The 18,447-nt window shown below is 31.7% G+C and overlaps 1 protein-coding gene across 1 annotated transcript in view; it reads right to left on the bottom strand.

The window, feature by feature from the left end:
* Positions 1-18,109, bottom strand: part of LOC139494578 (uncharacterized) — a 41,830-nt gene extending 23,721 nt beyond the window's left edge. The window contains exon 1 of the mRNA XM_071282738.1: positions 16,532-18,109. Within this exon, the coding sequence (XP_071138839.1) occupies positions 16,532-18,109 (1,578 nt within the window). The remainder of the gene's footprint in view (positions 1-16,531) is intronic.
* Positions 18,110-18,447: the final 338 nt, after the last annotated feature.

The following is an 18,447-nucleotide window of genomic DNA, read 5'->3' as shown; positions in this document are numbered from 1 at the left end:
TCTATATATAACTTTTGGACTATTTTCAATCTCGGTCTATTTCTGAAATCTATTCCTGCATACTTTTGATTTTTTAACCCTATATGCTAACATTGCCTAGGAAAATTTAAAAATTGTTTGTATGCACATTGAACGACAGATATATGTGACGTATACAATTTTTTTACGTCAGACACACAAATCAATGAATGTGTTTGTAGATAGATGTTTTTGTGTTCTGTTAAATTGTTCCCTTTTAAAATTGTCATACGATTATGACTGATGTACCCATATTTTGACTATTTTATTTATTGTGTTTGTTTAGTTAACGCATCAATGTAAATATAACGGAATTTGATGAGACTGTCATCAAAGTGAGAGGGTTAGCGCTATAAAACCAGGTTTAATCCACCATTTTCTACATTTGAAAATGCCTGTACAAAGACAGGAATATGACAGTTCTTGACCATTCGTTTTTGATGCGTTTTGTTATTTGATTTTGCCATGTGATTATGGACTTTCCGAATTGATTTTCCTCTAAGTTCAGTATTTTTTGTGATTTTACTTTTTAATGTATATGAATGACCAGTTCGGTAAAAAATTGTACAGCTAAGGTGCTTATTTAGCAAACTTGAATATTTCGTCATAACCGTCTCAGATATTACCAAACGATTCACTTGAATGATCAGTTCTCTAAGGAGTTTATGACCACACACTTTGATTTTAATTTAGATAAAGATTCTAAATAACTTCTTGTAACACATGACAGTTACAGCCATTTTAATATTTTCTATCATTCCAGTGATAAATTACAAATGTGACAGTTATTAGGTCTTGACCGAAAGGAAGCGTTTGATTTTCCTTAAAGGGTGTCAGGACGAGTATTAATGTCACAGAGATCGAGGCATGATATACGTCACATTAAACGTACTTCGCTCATAGACAACAGTAAAAGTTCAATCAAGTGAAAAGTGACATACTTCTATAATAAGAATATAATGTACACCTTAATATCTTTTTTTCTAGTTTAAACTTTTTGTACTCGTCTGCTGATTGTTTTCCTTACAATTCATATTTAATTAAAATAAATTTTACCACCGAAGATCTAGATCTTTTGCTTTGTGAAGTCAATTGTTAGAATGATTGTTTAATTATATGCAGTAATATATCTATTTATTTCTATAATTAAAAACACATTCGTTATTCCTGAATTATAGTTTCAATAACTATTCGCTATATTAAAGTCACAAAAACGGCTTTACACGTGCAATGATTGTATAAATCAGTTGTGCACACGGCCAATGATCTAGTCAAAAACTAGGGGTGATCTCAGGTGCTCCGGAAGGGTAATCAGATCCTGCTCCTCATGTGGCACCCGTCGTGTTGTTTATGAGATAACAAATCCGGTAAATAGTCTAATTCGGTAGGTCACATTCATGAAAGGGAAGTGGATTGTAGTTACGGCGTAGGGAACATATCCAATATCATTTGGAAACGGTAATTCCATAACGATCAACCAACTCGTGATGGCGTCCGTAAAATTTACGAAGAGATGATTTCAACTTTGGAACTCTTGATTAAATAGCTCCCTTGTGAGCAAAAACCCTCTATCAAGAAAATCATCTCTTTTGTCGTAAAGTTTTGTTTTCCATCTACCCTCATTGTCAATACATTCTTAACATAGTTTTTTTTCTCAATATCCAGGCAAATACTGTTGTGATAAGCTTTCCATGGGTCAAAAACAACATGTTTCACAGGGCATACAGCATGCTACTAGAAATACATTTTACAAATCCCCAAATTAAGATAATAACGGAACGTTGACGGCTATATCCTTTTTTTGAAATTTTAACCTATTGTGTCTATTTGTTTTGTTCACACAACGTTGTCAATATAATTGCATTTTATTCGACTGTCATACACGTGAGAGGTTTAGCTACCTATAAAACCAGGTTTAATCCACAATTTGCTATTTGATTATATACTTTCCGTTTTGAATTTTCCTCGGAGTTCAGTATTTTGTGATTTAACTTTTTTACTATTGTATTTAATGCTAATAATTGTGTTTGTTTTTGGTTTGTTTTCTCAATCGATTAACGAACTTGAAGATCGATACACTAGTGCTGCCGTAATGTATTCATAAATATATATTTTTTTAAATAACATTAAAAATCTGGAAAAGTTTTCATTCCTAAATATGCATCATACAAGCCACAATTCGATGTTATAATATGTTTAAACTTGATCACTATATAACTATTATTTCGAATAATTTAACTGATCAGAACCTTGTAGAATTGCAGCATCATAATACCTTACATAGCTGTATAGTTTTGGTTTTTGTTTTTATCAGGCATTCAACTGTATTAAAAATTTGTCTTCCTTCTATAGGAAAGGTCATTTATTCTGTTTTGTGTAGATTGGTTCTCTTCGGAATTTTGGGTGAGCTTCAAAGCCTTTTATGGAATTTATGTTCTTCCATGTTTTATATATTTGCTTCTCAAAACCTTTTGGTTGTTAACGTTTTGTTTGCTAATCTTCCAGCATTTATATTTCATGCATGTTCTAGAAAAAATGAATTAAAAAATATTTCAATACCACGTATGTACATGTATGACATTGATAATTGTCGACCAGGTGTACTAGTATATAATAACGAAGTATTTAAAATGCAACTGGAACATTGCTTTTTTAGATTAGGACATATATAACCTTGCATCATGCTACATTTTGACCCCTTACAAAGTTTTTGCGAGGATTCTTAATGTGCAGTTAGCGTGATTCTCTCTCTCTACAAGATACATTGGATGTAACATTTCAGTTCAGGAAATGAATTTATACATCACGCAGAGTCTGAAACGATTCACTTTGTAAAAAGTTTCAATGCTGGCAGAAAAAGAACCGAAAAGGACCATATTTCTAGATCATTTTCACTCTTTTTTGGTCAATACCTTTCTTATGTACCATACATCGTGAAAGCTATCACGTATCACGAACACTGAAATAGTTTATTAAACCTGAGTTCAATGATTTTATCTTAACAAGGACATATCGTAAACCCGAGTTATATTAGCAATGTGAGGTAATATTGAGATTGAGTTAAATCAATAGATTACGGATTAAGATAAATTGTTTATGTTAAGTTGTTTAGAACATAAACGGTACCAATTGGTCTGCACCAGATGTGCATTTCGACAATCAATGTCTGTTCAGTGATGCTCAAGACACAATTTGAAAAACAAAGCTTATCAAAACTATGAAGAGCTATAGACAAATGAAAAAAAAAGTATAGCCAAACCCGTGCAAGGAATCAGAGCTTTGCATGAGGGAGATATGTTTCTTCATTTTAAATAATTTGCATGAGGGAGATATGTTTCTTCATTTTAAATAATTTCCAAAATTTGAAACCGTAAAAGTTTATAACATAAGATCCGTATAATGTGGACTTGTAAGATGCGTAGTGCTTCCGATGACCTACGTCATTTTGGTGTCTGAAAGGCGGTTGTCTCATAGGCAATCATACTACATCTACTTATTTTCAAATTGCACCAATACGTTGTTTTTGTGTAGCACTGGTTAGCTGGACACGTGTTAATTATCAATGAAGTGACCGAATAAGTATTAGATCATACATTGAATATATTTGCATATACTTTCACAAAAGAACACAATAAACAAACCAAGGTCGACAAAATAAAATATATCATTAATCAATGAGGAAGGTCGAAATTATTTTTTTGAATAACTTAAAGAATTGTCAATCTTACATATTTTTTCTGAATGCTTAAATTGTCCTAACCTAATTATATTTATATTTGTAACCTATTGCAAGAGGTAAGATGGCGGTGGATTCAGTTGTGTTTTCTTTGATTTGTAAGTTTATGTATCGCTCTTTTTTATCAAATTTGTGCATACTTCTCTAACCTTTCTTTTAAAAATATTCGCAGTTTTTTATAGTCTTTTGATTAGGGACTTTCCGTTTTGAATTTTCCTCGGAGTTCAGTATTTTTCTGAATTTGTTTTCCACTTTATTCTTTATTTAGACCTAGTGGGTTGGTTTGAACACAAAAGGTCACCAAGGAAAAATTAGCTTGACTTGGATGCATTTGGAGAGTTCGTTGGCCATGGTTAACCGTTGAATATTTTGTTGCTTCTCCAAGACCCTTTTGGAGTAAATAAGAAGTAAAAGACAATATGTACGTTTAATATGGAGCACTAAGAGAGCTATCAGGGAAACATGAGTTTGCAACATTCTGAAACTTAGTCAATTGTTGGATATTTGTCTGCTTCTCTAAGACCCTTTCTGATTTGTTAAAATCCTAGTTGTTTTCAGCATGTTCAGTATAGAGTATTTTAAACTTTTGATATTAAGCACGTATCGTTTGTATTACAGCAATACTATTGATTACCGTTTTACTAGTGATTAAAGAATGTGTGCTTACGTAATCAGTTCATTGAATGGTCTAAATTTTCCGAAAAGTGATTATTATTTTTAAGATTAAGTGGTAATGCATACGGAATTGTCAAATAAAGCTCAGTACATGCATGATTTGTTCGTACACTATACGTTTATTTGGAACGTGCCAAGTATTCCGGAAGTGACAGCGGTTCGATGGGCACGTTTCAAGTATCAATGAAATGACCGAAAAAAAAGTATTTGATCTATATACATAACATATTTGCATATCATTCTTTTTAAGAAAACAATAAACAAACCAAGGTCGGTAATACAAAATATATCAATTATCAATGTTGAGTTCGTGGCACAGTTTATATTAATGACATAAGAATAGCCAATTCTGCATATTTTTGCTGACTGATTAAATAAACGTACCTACTCACATTTATTTTCTGACCACACACGAGAGTCGGGATGAAATTTGATTTTGTTTTGCATCCTCCAAATTTTAATGATTTTTTCTCAATCCATTATCTACTTTGGCCAATATTCTTCATTCTTTATATTTTCACACTTCATTATACTGTATTTGTTTCCTATTCAGGCGCTATTCATACCCTTACAGACTTATGAGTCTTCTCATACAAACAAACACATGTCGGTCTTGTATTCAGATGGATATATATATATATATTAAGGAAACATGAGGGAGCAACTTTCTAAGGCATGGTTGAATTTTTAAAGTTCGTCCCTTTTTCGGTCGTTTAAAAATAATTGTTCTAGATATAAGGCAACCTAAACGTTCGATATTTATCAAGTAATATAATCGATTTACGTTTAACTTGAGATTTGAGATTTGAGTTTGTGCTAAAAATACTTGGTGATCATAATGTTCTAAAGAGTGGTTTTATCTTAAACGCTGAAGATTATGCATATCATATTGTCAAATAACGCTAAAAATACATTGAAGTATCCCAGAAGTCACAATTATTTGCTGGGCACGTGTTTAGTATCAATGAAATGTAAAAGTGCTTGGTTAGTGGAAGATATTAGCAGGCAAAATCAAGGGAATTGTGCAAATTATGATACAAGCATGAAAATTAGCACGAAGCATCATTTTAATATACTTTTTAAGAAAAAACTGCTGGCCATAAGAAAATTTCATTTTTTCAAGATGGCCACCACCTTTTCTAAAATGACTGTTTTTGCTGGATTGAAATATCCGTTTTTCTGGAAAAGTTTTCTTTTACCTTTTTTGATGATACAAGCATGAAAATTAGCACGAAGCATCATTTTAATATTCTTTTTAAGAAAAAAACTGCTGGCCATAAGAAAATTTCATTTTTTCAAGATGGCCACCACCTTTTCTAAAATGACTGTTTTTGCTGGATTGAAATATCCGTTTTTCTGGAAAAGTTTTCTTTTACCTTTTTTGATCAAAAAATATTATCAGGTTTGGTGGATACCTTCTTTGCATGTGACGTATATACTAGAAATGAAAATTTTACATGTTCTGGGTTTGAAAATAAAATAAAATTCACACACAAACATTTGAACTATTTATTACATGCTTAGGACTTTTGAATTTTTAATGCTGTTGTAAATTTCTTTGATGACATTATCTAAGGTTATGATACACATGCGTTTAACAATTTTTTGCATGCGCAAACTATTTATATATACAAAACGAGTTACACGCACTACATACAGGCCGAACGGGAGTCTTGTAGTTTTGTACTCTAAATTCAATTGTTTACGGACAAAAGTGAGTTTCACAAAATTGAATCTTGTCTCACAGAATTGACTTTTGTGTTTTAATTTCCACATCAGGTAACAAAAGTCAATTATGTAATTTTGTCTACAAAAATGAATTTTGTCATGCATGACAAAAATTAATTTTGTCTTCAAAAATGAATTTTGTCATCACAAAATTGAAGTTCTCATAAAACAAGTCTGTATCACATAGTTTTGTAAGAAAAACATAATTTGACAGAATTGAATTTTGTACAAAACCACAAGAGTCCCATTCGGCACCCCGTACTACAAGGGCACAACGATGGAAATCGTAATTCATCTAACAGATGAGGATTTGAATTTCTCAAACATATCTTGGTCGTCATTCATTCCTCTAAGCATCCATGCTCTTCTGTTCGAGTATAAAGTGTTACTTCTTTGATGCCACTGTTTGAAAACAGGCCCCTTCAGTTGAATGATCAAGCATTCGATCAATAAGGTGAAAAAGGTGGTTATCATTCTATTTTATATCGGGCAAATATTTTTTATAGCTGTAAAAAAACACTTTGGTATTGGCTAAGCAATTTCAGTTGGAATAGCCAGATTTGTACGGAGAACATAAGTTTATCATCATGTTTGGTGGATTGTACATTAAAATGGCTTGTTTTGATATTCTGTGTGATATATTGCGTTTTATTGGATAGACATGTGCCCTCACTGAAGCGGATATTGCAACACCTAGAATGGCAAATGCTTTTCATGTATGTTCAAATGTAATTAGGAGTTTTGTCAGGATGTGGTATTAAATCGCAGCACATGGGTATACTTGAAACATTCTCGATTTGCCATCAACTGGTCCAAACTCTGACGCACTTGTCGTTGGTGGGGCAGCAGTGGTTAATTTATTGCCATCACTTGGGGCAAACATATTTGATGATATTGCAAATGATACCATACTGCCTTACATAAAATCTTCCTTCGATAAGTATCCAAGAGTAAACATAAAAGGCAAATTACTGGTACTAGATGGAAAGTTGTTGGTTCTGGAAGAATGCCAAGGTTTTTGAGTAGTTTTCTCTGTGAAGATGACAACAAAACGGATTTGTTCAAGTTTCTTGCCGACAGAATTGCTTCTTTAAAGATTAAGGAAATATTTATGCTACTCAAGGTGAAAATATTCTTTACAATTTCAATACGGATACGTCCCAGCTAACTCCTTGTAACCATGAAAAAATCAGATACACGAATGATTGTCCATAATAAGCATGCTGCTGAAAATGGTTGTGAAAAGTAATTTTCAGTAGTACAGACATAGATGTAGTAGTATTAGGAATTGCAGTACTCGCAAGATTAGGTGTGGACAAATTGTGGATAGGTATTTGAAGGAATAAAGACTTTCGCTGGCTTCCTGTACATGTCATATCAAATGCATTTGGTCCTCGTGTAGCAGCTTTTCCTTTCTTACATGCATTTTATGGGTTTGACACTGTGTCGGCATTTCATCAGAAAGTGAAGAGGTCCAGGCTTGGCAGACATTGGAAGTATTCTCAGATGTAACGGACTTTTTGCCCGATTTTGTATTAAGACACAGACATGAACATCAAAGAAGTATTTGTTTGCCTCATGTACGGAAACATCACCGTTTGCTGTTAAGGAGGCACAATTAAATCATTTTCAAGGAAGCAGCGGCCTTATGATGCTATTCCGCCTACCACAAAATCATTAACATTACCTGTGGTAGGCGGAATAGCATCATAAGGCCACTGCTTCCTTGCAAACGATTTTGATCTTTTGGAGCACATCAATAGAGAAGCATATGAAGTCGGACATGATTGGGCTCGTTCAGATTTATGCATTCGACAGGTTCAGGTACCAAACCATGAACACAGGAGTTGGGTTAAAGAAAAAAAAAACATTGAAAATAAGAAACCAAAATGAACTTCTTTAATGGCCGCTGATCCTCGTTTCATGATTTTTTTTGTAATGCGGATGCAAGAAATTCAGCTGTGTTCGTAACTGTAAAAATGCTACCGTTCTGGCCATCCGCTTACAGGTTTGTGTATAATTGGTAACTGTCAGATAATTACATTTGAATTATAAGATAAGAAACGTGTCTTTCTAAACAAACTATATATGCATTTGAACTTAACAAAGTTAGTGATATATCTTGTTTAGTTGATAGAAATGATAAAATTGACAAATATTCCAAGTTTTGCCGCCATTTTTTGGACCGGAAGTCACATTTTTTCTTCTTGTAGGTATTGTTTTTTTCGTACTTTAGGAACTGTAATTTAAGTTTTGTCAAAACTTACATTGAATAAAACCTATTACACAGCTTTCAAAAGATTTACGAAATGTAACCAATTGGATATGACGCCATTTGAGCGGTGGCCATATTGCAAAAATTAATTTTTTTTTATTGCCAGCAGCTGAATTTTTTTAATTATCATTTAGTCCATCCATATACCAAATTTCATGCTTGTATCATGATTTGCACAATTATGTCCATAATATTTCCCACTAGGTCTATATATCAAAAATATTTGCATATGAATTTTCAAAGGAATTTAATAACTAACCCAAGGTCGATTATATTATATCACAGGAATGTCGTAATAATCAAGACTGAAGGTCGAAAAATAGTTTTTTTTTTATTAATGACGTTAATAACACACATCTGAATATTGTATACCGGAAATAAGGTCACATGTCCTGCTGACACGTTTTCAAACAACGACTCACCGTGCCGGTCTCCTACAACAACAAAACTCCATGGGACAGTAATAAATCATAGATCGAAGATACGTTTACATTCAAACTCAATCAAAAAGGTAATACCAATCGTAACATGCGTGTACTTTTATAATTTGATCAGTTGGCTATTGAATTCATAAATATTTACAAGATTAGGTGCTTATACATATTAGTCTTTCAAATATTTGGCTCTGAACGTTCTCGATGAAGGTCAGTCCTGATGAGTTTTTGAACGTATAGAATTAATGGAGTGTTATTTTATATAATGTGTAGCATCCGGGATTCAGCTGGCCGATAGACAAAATATACTAGTTCAGTGACAATGTCACACTAAACTTAAAACATATAAATGAACAACAATTAAAAACATACAAGAATAACAAAGGCCAGAGGCTCCTGATGTGGGACAGGCAAAAAAATGGAGCGGGGTTAAACAAGTTTTGTGAGATCTTAACCATCCTCCTATATCTCTAGCTAAAGAAGAATGATCAAACACACATCAATTCGCAGAGTAAAATGTCTCTTTTGTTCACATCTAATTGTTGATGAAGGATTGAATTTCGTAGCAAATTAAGCAAACAGTTGTTTACTGATTTTCAAATCTAAAAAAAAATCCGTTCAAAGTAAACTAATCAAGATAACGTACAAAAATATGAGGGAATCGGAAAGGTCGAATTCACATTTAGTTTAAATGTAACAAGCGAAAATACATTGAAGTAGGACACAATATGCCCATAAAATTTCAATCCTGGTATATTTGTTGAGTTTATTCGAAATCTATTAAAGTTATCAGGTTATAATTTGGTATGCTCGAAGCACGTGCGTCTTGGAAATCTAAATCGAAACTATTTGACGTTTTATATTCAAGGTAAAAGTATCATTGTTAGTTTTACTACTATTATCAATTGAAATTATAGTTTCAATCTAAAGAACACTGATTTATTTTCATTTCTGTACTAGGTTGACCTTTATGACATCAAGACATGTATAAATCAATCGAGACATTACAATGTATAAATGACTTCATCATGTATTACTTATTCAAGGTATGGCTATTCGGTCATTTTGTGATAAGTTTCAAATCGTCAATGGTTTGATTGATTCGCCTAGGAAAATGAATGTACATGTCTGGAATCTGATAGTTGTGTCTATTGGTCCTAGAGTACTCGCGTAACTAAATTCCTGGCCACACTCCAGTTTCAACTAATATATAAGTTATGTTTTTCAAAACAAAAATGCAATCAGCTCACCTATAACAGATTCAGGTACAAACGTCACAAAAAGAGTAGGAAACCCTGATCTAGAGCAATGCAAACACATAGTTTCGATTTAACATACCTTTCTAAAATTGTCCGTTTATAAATTTTGAAATTATCAAGAAACTAAAGTTTCAACTCCCTCAGGCAAAGTTGACTTTAGATGAATTTGGCTATTTATTTTAGGTATTTTTGACATATTGCTCTTCAACGGTTTCGGTATTTATACATCCTCGGATTTCAAATGTTTTGCTTTTAGCGTTCCTGATGAAGGTAAATCCCGAAAAACACTTCAGACGCATGAAATTATTTAACGTGTTGTTTCAATTTTTCGACAGGATAATGATCTACAGTTAAGTTATATAAGAAAGATGTGGGATAATTGTCAATAAGACAACAGTCCACCAGAGACCAAAAATATAGAAGTTGAAATGGAAGATCACCGCACTGTCTTCAACAATGAACAAAGCCTATACCGTAAAGTCAGCAGTTAAAGTCCCCGAAATGTCAAATATAAGTTTAAACCATTTCAAGGATAAAACTAACAGCCGGATTTATAGAATTTAAAAACAGACGAAATGAAATTGCTGTACTAAAATGCTTGCAGTGATAAACGATAATGTCGAAGCATAACGATTTAAAAGACCAAAAGCAGATAGAAACACTATGCACAGACGAAGGAAAAAAATAACAATACAAAGGTTCAGGAAACATTACACAGAACAAGATCGAACAAAAAGGATCACTCCAAACATTTTGGGATTTACTCGGTTGCAAAGGAAGCGTCGGGAATTTCTGTCTCGTTTGATACGTAATAAATAAGGTAAAACATCAAACAGTAGACAATTCTTGAAAGGCTCCTGGTAACAACTTAAACATTAATAACATTATAATCAATTGTTAAATGTTCTTACTCGTATACACAATAGAATGAGAAAGCTTTAAAAATTTCTTCTTCATACTCTTAACCTAAATATTAATGGAATTAGAATGTTTTGTTTTAGTAAAATGTAGCTTTTGATGAATAAATAAACTCATCATAGATACCAGAACTAAATTTAGTATATACACCAGACGCACGTAAAGGTATTGCTAAGACCGTTATATAAACAGAGCAACATAAACACTGTTCATGTTCAATGTTTAATCATGCTACATCAAAACCAGATCAAGGGTATGAAGTATTATAGATTAACCAAGGCTATGGAGTATGCGTCCATGATATAATATCAGTACAAAAACAAAGAAAAAAAGGAACAATTTTTTTGTGGCTGTTCTTTATCTGAACGTCACAGTGAGGTCGATAAGACCATAAATACACAAATCAACATTGCCGTTGAAAGCTTATTTCATAGTACTCATTAAAAACCAAAGCAAGAGTAACACGAACATTATTTTTAGATGAAACAGAACTTTTCATATAATTAATACGCCATAAATATTATATCCATTGACAAAATATGTTGAAATTCAACACAGAATAGATGAGAAATTCAAAGAAATAATATAACATACCATTAGTCTTTCTTATTTTTATATATCATGCGTCTTAAAGATCTTCCAGGGTCATTTTCTGTGAAATGAAATACCTGGTGAAATAATTGCCCAAATTGTTTAAACTCATCTACTTTTATTTGATTTATATCTCTATAGAAAAACCTGAATATTTTGTCAACTCTTTTATCGAAATAATCAAACTAATATTTTTGAAATTAATGTTGACGAATTTCGGTCAGAAAGGGTGATGTGTCTGTATGTATGATTTACACAAGCTTATTAAAACAAAACGGACACTAGAGTGATTTGTGACCATAAATAATAGTTATTGGTGTGATTTAAAGCTAGTATCTGACTATAACTTTCAATTACTAACAGAGGTCACATAAGAAACTGAATATCATTGAATTCATTATCTTCCAAATATAACTAAACAAGCAGAAAACATATAAAGTCGCATCAGAATTATCGAGACTATAATTAAACCGAGTATACTAACTTCAAAGTATATATAAATTAGGATCAAATGATTTTTTACATCAAAAAGTCAAAAGAGTCACTAAAAACATAAATGAATTGGATCCAAACAATTAAAGGCAACCGTACGCCCTTCAAAAATGAGAAGAACCACCATTAAAATTGATATATTACATACATTTGAATAAATAATGAATAAAATGACACTGGTGACGTTATTATATGCTATCATCATACGCTATTTGAAACATGACGTCATTTTGAATTACACATACATACATATATGTTATTGTAGGCCGTACGGTGACCTATAGTGGTGGTTAATTTCTGTGTCATGTTGGTCTGATTTGGAGAAAGATGTCTTTGCCAATCATACCACATCTTTTTCATTTTACATAAATTTAATTTGTTATGTTATAGACTTCATGCGGTTTGATATTTGATAGATGTGGGCATGGTACCAGTAAGTAACAAAATGAAAAGGTATGGTTTACGTGTCTTTTCTCAATTTTAATTCAATTCACAAATTATATATTTGAGTGTAACATGTCGGGATTTTCATCATCAAAGCACAAAGAAAATTATGTGTAATCTCTTTATTTCTCAATTCATTTTTAAAAGCATACATTTCAGATAGAGTTATGACACAATATTGTCATTTTTAAAGTACTAACTAGTGTTAACATTATTACTGCTACTGAACGCTAGCTGGAGTTCAGCGACTTAACCACTGTTTTGAAATTATGTTCGTTTTAATTCTATTACATGTTTAACATTTGAAAATTAAAATTTACATTCATACTCACACACGAAAAATATAGGACCATCCTGCCTTTACCAAAATTATTAGTCTTTTTTTCTATATACAATCATACTCTATACCATTTATTAAATACATGAAATGACTGACAATTTATTGTCTTTATGGTGTAGTTTTATATATTTTCAACCATATTAACAAAAGGTTAACTCTGGAATCTACGGAAGGTACACAAAAATAAGAAATGGGAATCTTTTTTCAAACATGCTTGACCATGTATGTTCCGTGAATAACAAAAAAAGCCTTGCGATGCACAATCATTAAAAGCAAAGAGAAGAGAATAGAAACGTGTCCAAAGAGCCGAACAAATTATAGCTATAAAGTAAGCTTCAACGAAACGAGAATTCCCGCACAGAAAGGACGGCTTCAACTGGCACAAAAACCATAATGTATATTAGTTCAATGTAAATAGGGCATCATTTAACTCCAACACATATAAATGAACAAAAAAGAGATTTCACCCCCTCCCCCCAACATCCCCACCTAGTACCCCATACTAATGTTGAATAAACGAACATAGAAACAATATGCTCAGTAAAACTCAGTTAAAAAGAAGTCCGAGTCCGTTGTATGATTAGGGGACAGAAGAAACTGAGCAAAATGACAATGACCAACATAAATTTACAATTAGATGTCAGTTCCAGACCTTTATCGAACTGATTGAAAGATTAGGTCCTCATCATATTATATAAAGGCAATAGCAGTATACCGCTGTTCGAAATTCATAAATCGATTGAGAAAATAATAAAATCCGGGTTACAAACTAAAACTGAGGGTAACACATCAAATATAAGAAGGGAACTACGACACAACAGAAACACATCATTAAAATGTAACACACACAGAAACAAACTATAATATAATACCCATTTTCCTGACTTGATACAGGACATTTTAATAAAAAAAATTAAATGGTGGTTTGAACCTTGTTTTGTGGCATATCTTGCTCTTATAGTAATGTTAAATATAACATTAAAATGACATTACATGATAGGACTACAATACAAATAAATGGGAGAACATATAGAACAGGGAAACACACGAATAATAGCTTACAAAAGGTGCCAGGTTTAAAAGGAGTAGGTTCAGTAAGACCCCTTTTTGGCCTCAAAATATAGCAGTTTTAAAAAATTGTGAAAATGTAATCGTTTAGATATTTATTGCAAAGTAGAATGCTTCTGCTACATAAATATGGGCTGTTTTTGACAAAACAATGCACATATATCGGGTACTAGCATCATTAAGTCATGCTAAATTACTGAAATATTCACAATTGTAGCATTTTAGTTAAATTTTAGACGGTTTCCGTCTTAAATGAAAGTGGCCGCATTGTTGTTCATTCATAATATTGAAATGCAAGTTGTATTTGATGATTATACATAATATATATAAAGGTTGAGGATGAACACGGATGCGGCCACTTTCATTTTTGACAAAAACCATCTGAAAAGTGACGATTTTTGGCATATTTGATAGATTTTTCATATTTAAGCTTGAATCGGGGCGTTTTAAATGACTTATAAAGTTAAAATCTTCCCCATTAACTAATTGAATCAATTGAAATAGACACTTAAGTGTTTAGAAAGTGTCTAAAATCTTTCGTTAGATGAACTTGAAAATTGAGGCCGAAATCGGCCCTTATCGGACCTACTCCTTTAATAAGTCAGACGCGCGCTTCGTCCAGGCAAGACTAACCAGTGACGCTTTGATGAAAAAAGTTCGAAAGCCAAAAAAAGTACAAAGTTAAAGAGCATTGAGGACCAAAAGTTCCAATGTGTGAAATACGGTTAGGGTTTTTTGCCTGGGATATGAACATCCTTATCATTTAGAATAACTAGAACACACCCGTGATATCACGGGTCCGTGACTGACTTAAAGTATATAACTATGCGCAAGCCTTATTTTAGTATTAGTATTGTCTTTTTTTTTTTTTTTTTTTTATCTAAAATCTGATTTATTGCACTATTGCTGTTATAATTAATACCATGTCTACAGCATTTGACAGGGCATCCCTGAAGCGTTAGTTTTACTGAACAAACAGGGAGATTGTTCAGTAAATTATTAATAATAATAATAAATGGTTAGATTTACATGTTACAATATTGTGTATACAGATTATACAGATTACTACAGAAATTATTTTCCGGAAAAAAATACATTCGTGAACCGCTTTGACTCTGTATATATGCTAGTTGACCTGGTCATGACCTATTGATCAAGGATTACACGATGGAGGCAAATTAACAGTCGAAGCAGTTTGTTGTATATTAATTATGTAGGTGAACATACTTGGTTACGAATTGAAGTACATTATATAAGTATATTTATTTATGAGTATGTGATATATTAAATGAAGGATGCGTCAGACAGAATAGTAGGGGTTTAATCTTTATCACTGATCATGATCATGACGAAGTCTACAACACGTGGTTTTAAGATTAACTAATATAGAGACACATGTATTGCTGAATAAATTAGCATATAGGATATATGCGAGAATAATAATTATATGTATAAGCTTATTTCTTTCAAAATTTTACCATGTTTACCACCTGAAAGGGTCGAAATATTTAAGTAGTTCAAAAAATCTTTTTTGAACAGGGCATACACATCACAATTTATAGTTTTATAATTTGAACTGTGAGTGCACTTGTGGATAGAAAATGTAATGAGTGTCACCAACAGATTTATATCATAATAATTGATATCACCGATTTTATATCCTATAATGAGATTTCTGTAGTTTAGGATATGATGACCTATTTTAACTTTATTTAATAATATTTTGATCTTTTCCCAAAAAGTTTTAAAGTAACAACATTCTAGGAAAAAATGTTTATAATCTTCTGTTACATTACATAAGTCGCATTTACTGTCTTCTTTTATCTTCCATTGAAAAAGCAATTGTTTGCAAGGAAGGATATGATGCAGCAATTTCCATTTAAATATTTTTAATCTGTTATCTTTTAAATAAGTAAATATAAAGTTAAGCATTGATTTAATTGGAATTAACGAATCTAAATTTAGGACACGTTTCCATTTAAAGAAACCTGGAGGCGTGTCTTCATTTCCACTATTAATGTGTGTGTATATCTGTTTTGTTTCCATTACTTGTAAAATTATTATCTTATTTTTTTCTTTTGTATTGATGCAAAGGTTAAGTTTATTTTTTACTTTTGATTTTATTGATTTTTCTGATTTAAGTACCTTGAGCCATTCATTTGGTAAGGCATAATTAAGTTTTGAAATTTCAAACATTAAATTGGATTTTGAGGATATTTTATTAGATATTATTTCTTGAGAGATATTACCATTTTGGTCTATTATATCGTTAACGTATATAATACCTTCTTTTATCCAATTTATAAAAACTAAACACTTTCCTTGAAATTTTATCAGTTTGTTTCCCCATAAGATTTGTTGTCTAATGTTTTTAAAATTCATATTGAGTTTGGTATAATTTAAATTTTGTACTTTGAACCAAGACTTTACAATTTCTAAGTAGAATTTTGGTAAAGTTTTATGTAGGTTTTGTATTGAGTAAATGTTGTCTAGATTCATGTAAAATAGCATGAAATTAGCACCAAATTTATTAAAGTAAAATGTCGGAATTACTTTCCGGTTAGCAAAATCATCTGCAGTAAGTCTTTTTATCCATGCTATTTGTAGTGCAGTTATATAATTGTCTATATCTGTCATTTTAAGCCCTCCCATAGTAGTATTTTTGCTAAGGGTGGTTCGTTTGACCTTTTCTCGTTTACCATCCCATATAAAATTGTAGATAATAGTTTTAAACTGTTGAATAAATTCATGTGGTAGGTTTGTGACTGAAGCTAAATATGTAAGGTTGGGTATAAGAAGAGATTTTACAACTGTTATTTTACCTATCATTGTAAGATTTCTTTTTTTCCAATTACTTATTAATTTGTCACATTTCTGTATTATTTTTTCAGTATTCAGCTTATCACATTCAGCTCGATCTGTTCCAAAATAAACTCCTAGACTTTTTATTGGTCCTTTATTCCATGTTATATTTTCAAACTTATCTTTACAATGTTTTAATTTTCCTAACCAAATGCCCTCAGTTTTTGATCTATTTAATTTTAAACCTGATAGCGTTCCAAAGATTTCAATAATATTAAGAGTGTGACGTACTTCATTTTTTGATTTTAGAAAAAGTGTTGTGTCGTCAGCTAATTGAGAAATCTTTAAACTGTGTGTTTTAGTATCTAGCTTAATTTGAAAACCTTTGATGTTGTTGTCTTGTCTTATTCTGCAGGACAAAATTTCTACAGCAATAACAAAAATCAGGGAACTTAACGGGCAGCCTTGTCTAATACCGCGTTTAATGTTATATGGTGATGAGACCCACCCATTGTTTAACATACAACCCGTTATGTCTTTGTACAGAGTTTTAACCCATTTGATAAAAGGATTTGGAAGGCCGAATTTCTTGAGTGCTTCATACATAAATGGCCATTCCAATGAGTCAAAGGCCTTGGAAAAATCTATGAAGAGCAATGCTCCTTCAATATTAAAGTATTCTGCATGGTCTATTATGTCTTGAATTTGACGAATGTTGAAACCTATATATCTATTTTTTATGTAACCATTTTGGTCACTATGGATGATTTTAGTTAGTATTGGTTTAAGACGTTGTGCTAAAGAATATGCCATAAGCTTTGTATCAACATTGAGTAAAGTAATTGGTCTATAGTTGTCTAAAAGAAGTGGGTTTCCCTTTTTATATAATAAAGAGACTACTCCTATTTTTTGTAGTGTGCTCATTTCTTCCTTTTGATAGCATGTGTTAAAAACTTTAACAACAATTTCTTTTAAATTTGTCCAGAAGGTTCGATAAAATTCTACACTGATCCCGTCGATGCCCGGTGATTTATTTAATTTCATAGATTTAATAGCTTCTGTACATTCTTTTATGGTAAGCTCCCCTTCTAGATTTTGAGTTTCCTCATGAGAAAGAGTTTTATCTACTTTTGTTTCTGTTATATATTTTTTTATTTCATTTTCATTAGGATTTGTACTTTTATATAAATTTTCATAGAAGTTTTTTTCTAACTTTAAAATTTCAGATGAATCTGTTATAATTTCTCCTTTTTCATTCGTAAGTGCAGAAATATTTTTATGAGTTTGTCTGGATTTTTCAAGGCCTATATTGTCATCTGATAAAGTCATGCCGATTATAAGATACACAGTTTTTCTCTGCTTTCAAGTCTTTCTGTTTGAACCCGTCGAACTGGAACTTATAAATTATTGGTAATATTAATTATTTGGAAAACAAAAAGTCCTGGAATGGAGTATTTTTTAATCAACAATGAAAACTGTACCTATATGCCTTATTTTTAGTCCTGATTTTTAGTATTCCTATTGTTATCTTAGAAAGTCTTACTGATTAAAATACTACAATAGGTAACAATTTGACAATTTAGTAGTGTCATATTAATCCTGAATACAACGTTTGGTGGTGCGCCTGTCAGATGCGGAACGTACAGATAAGGTAATAGGTAACAGGT

Source organism: Mytilus edulis, chromosome 11 (assembly GCF_963676685.1).
Source record: "Mytilus edulis chromosome 11, xbMytEdul2.2, whole genome shotgun sequence".
Taxonomy (NCBI): Eukaryota; Metazoa; Mollusca; class Bivalvia; order Mytilida; family Mytilidae; genus Mytilus; species Mytilus edulis.
This window is presented reverse-complemented; position numbering and strand designations above follow the sequence as displayed.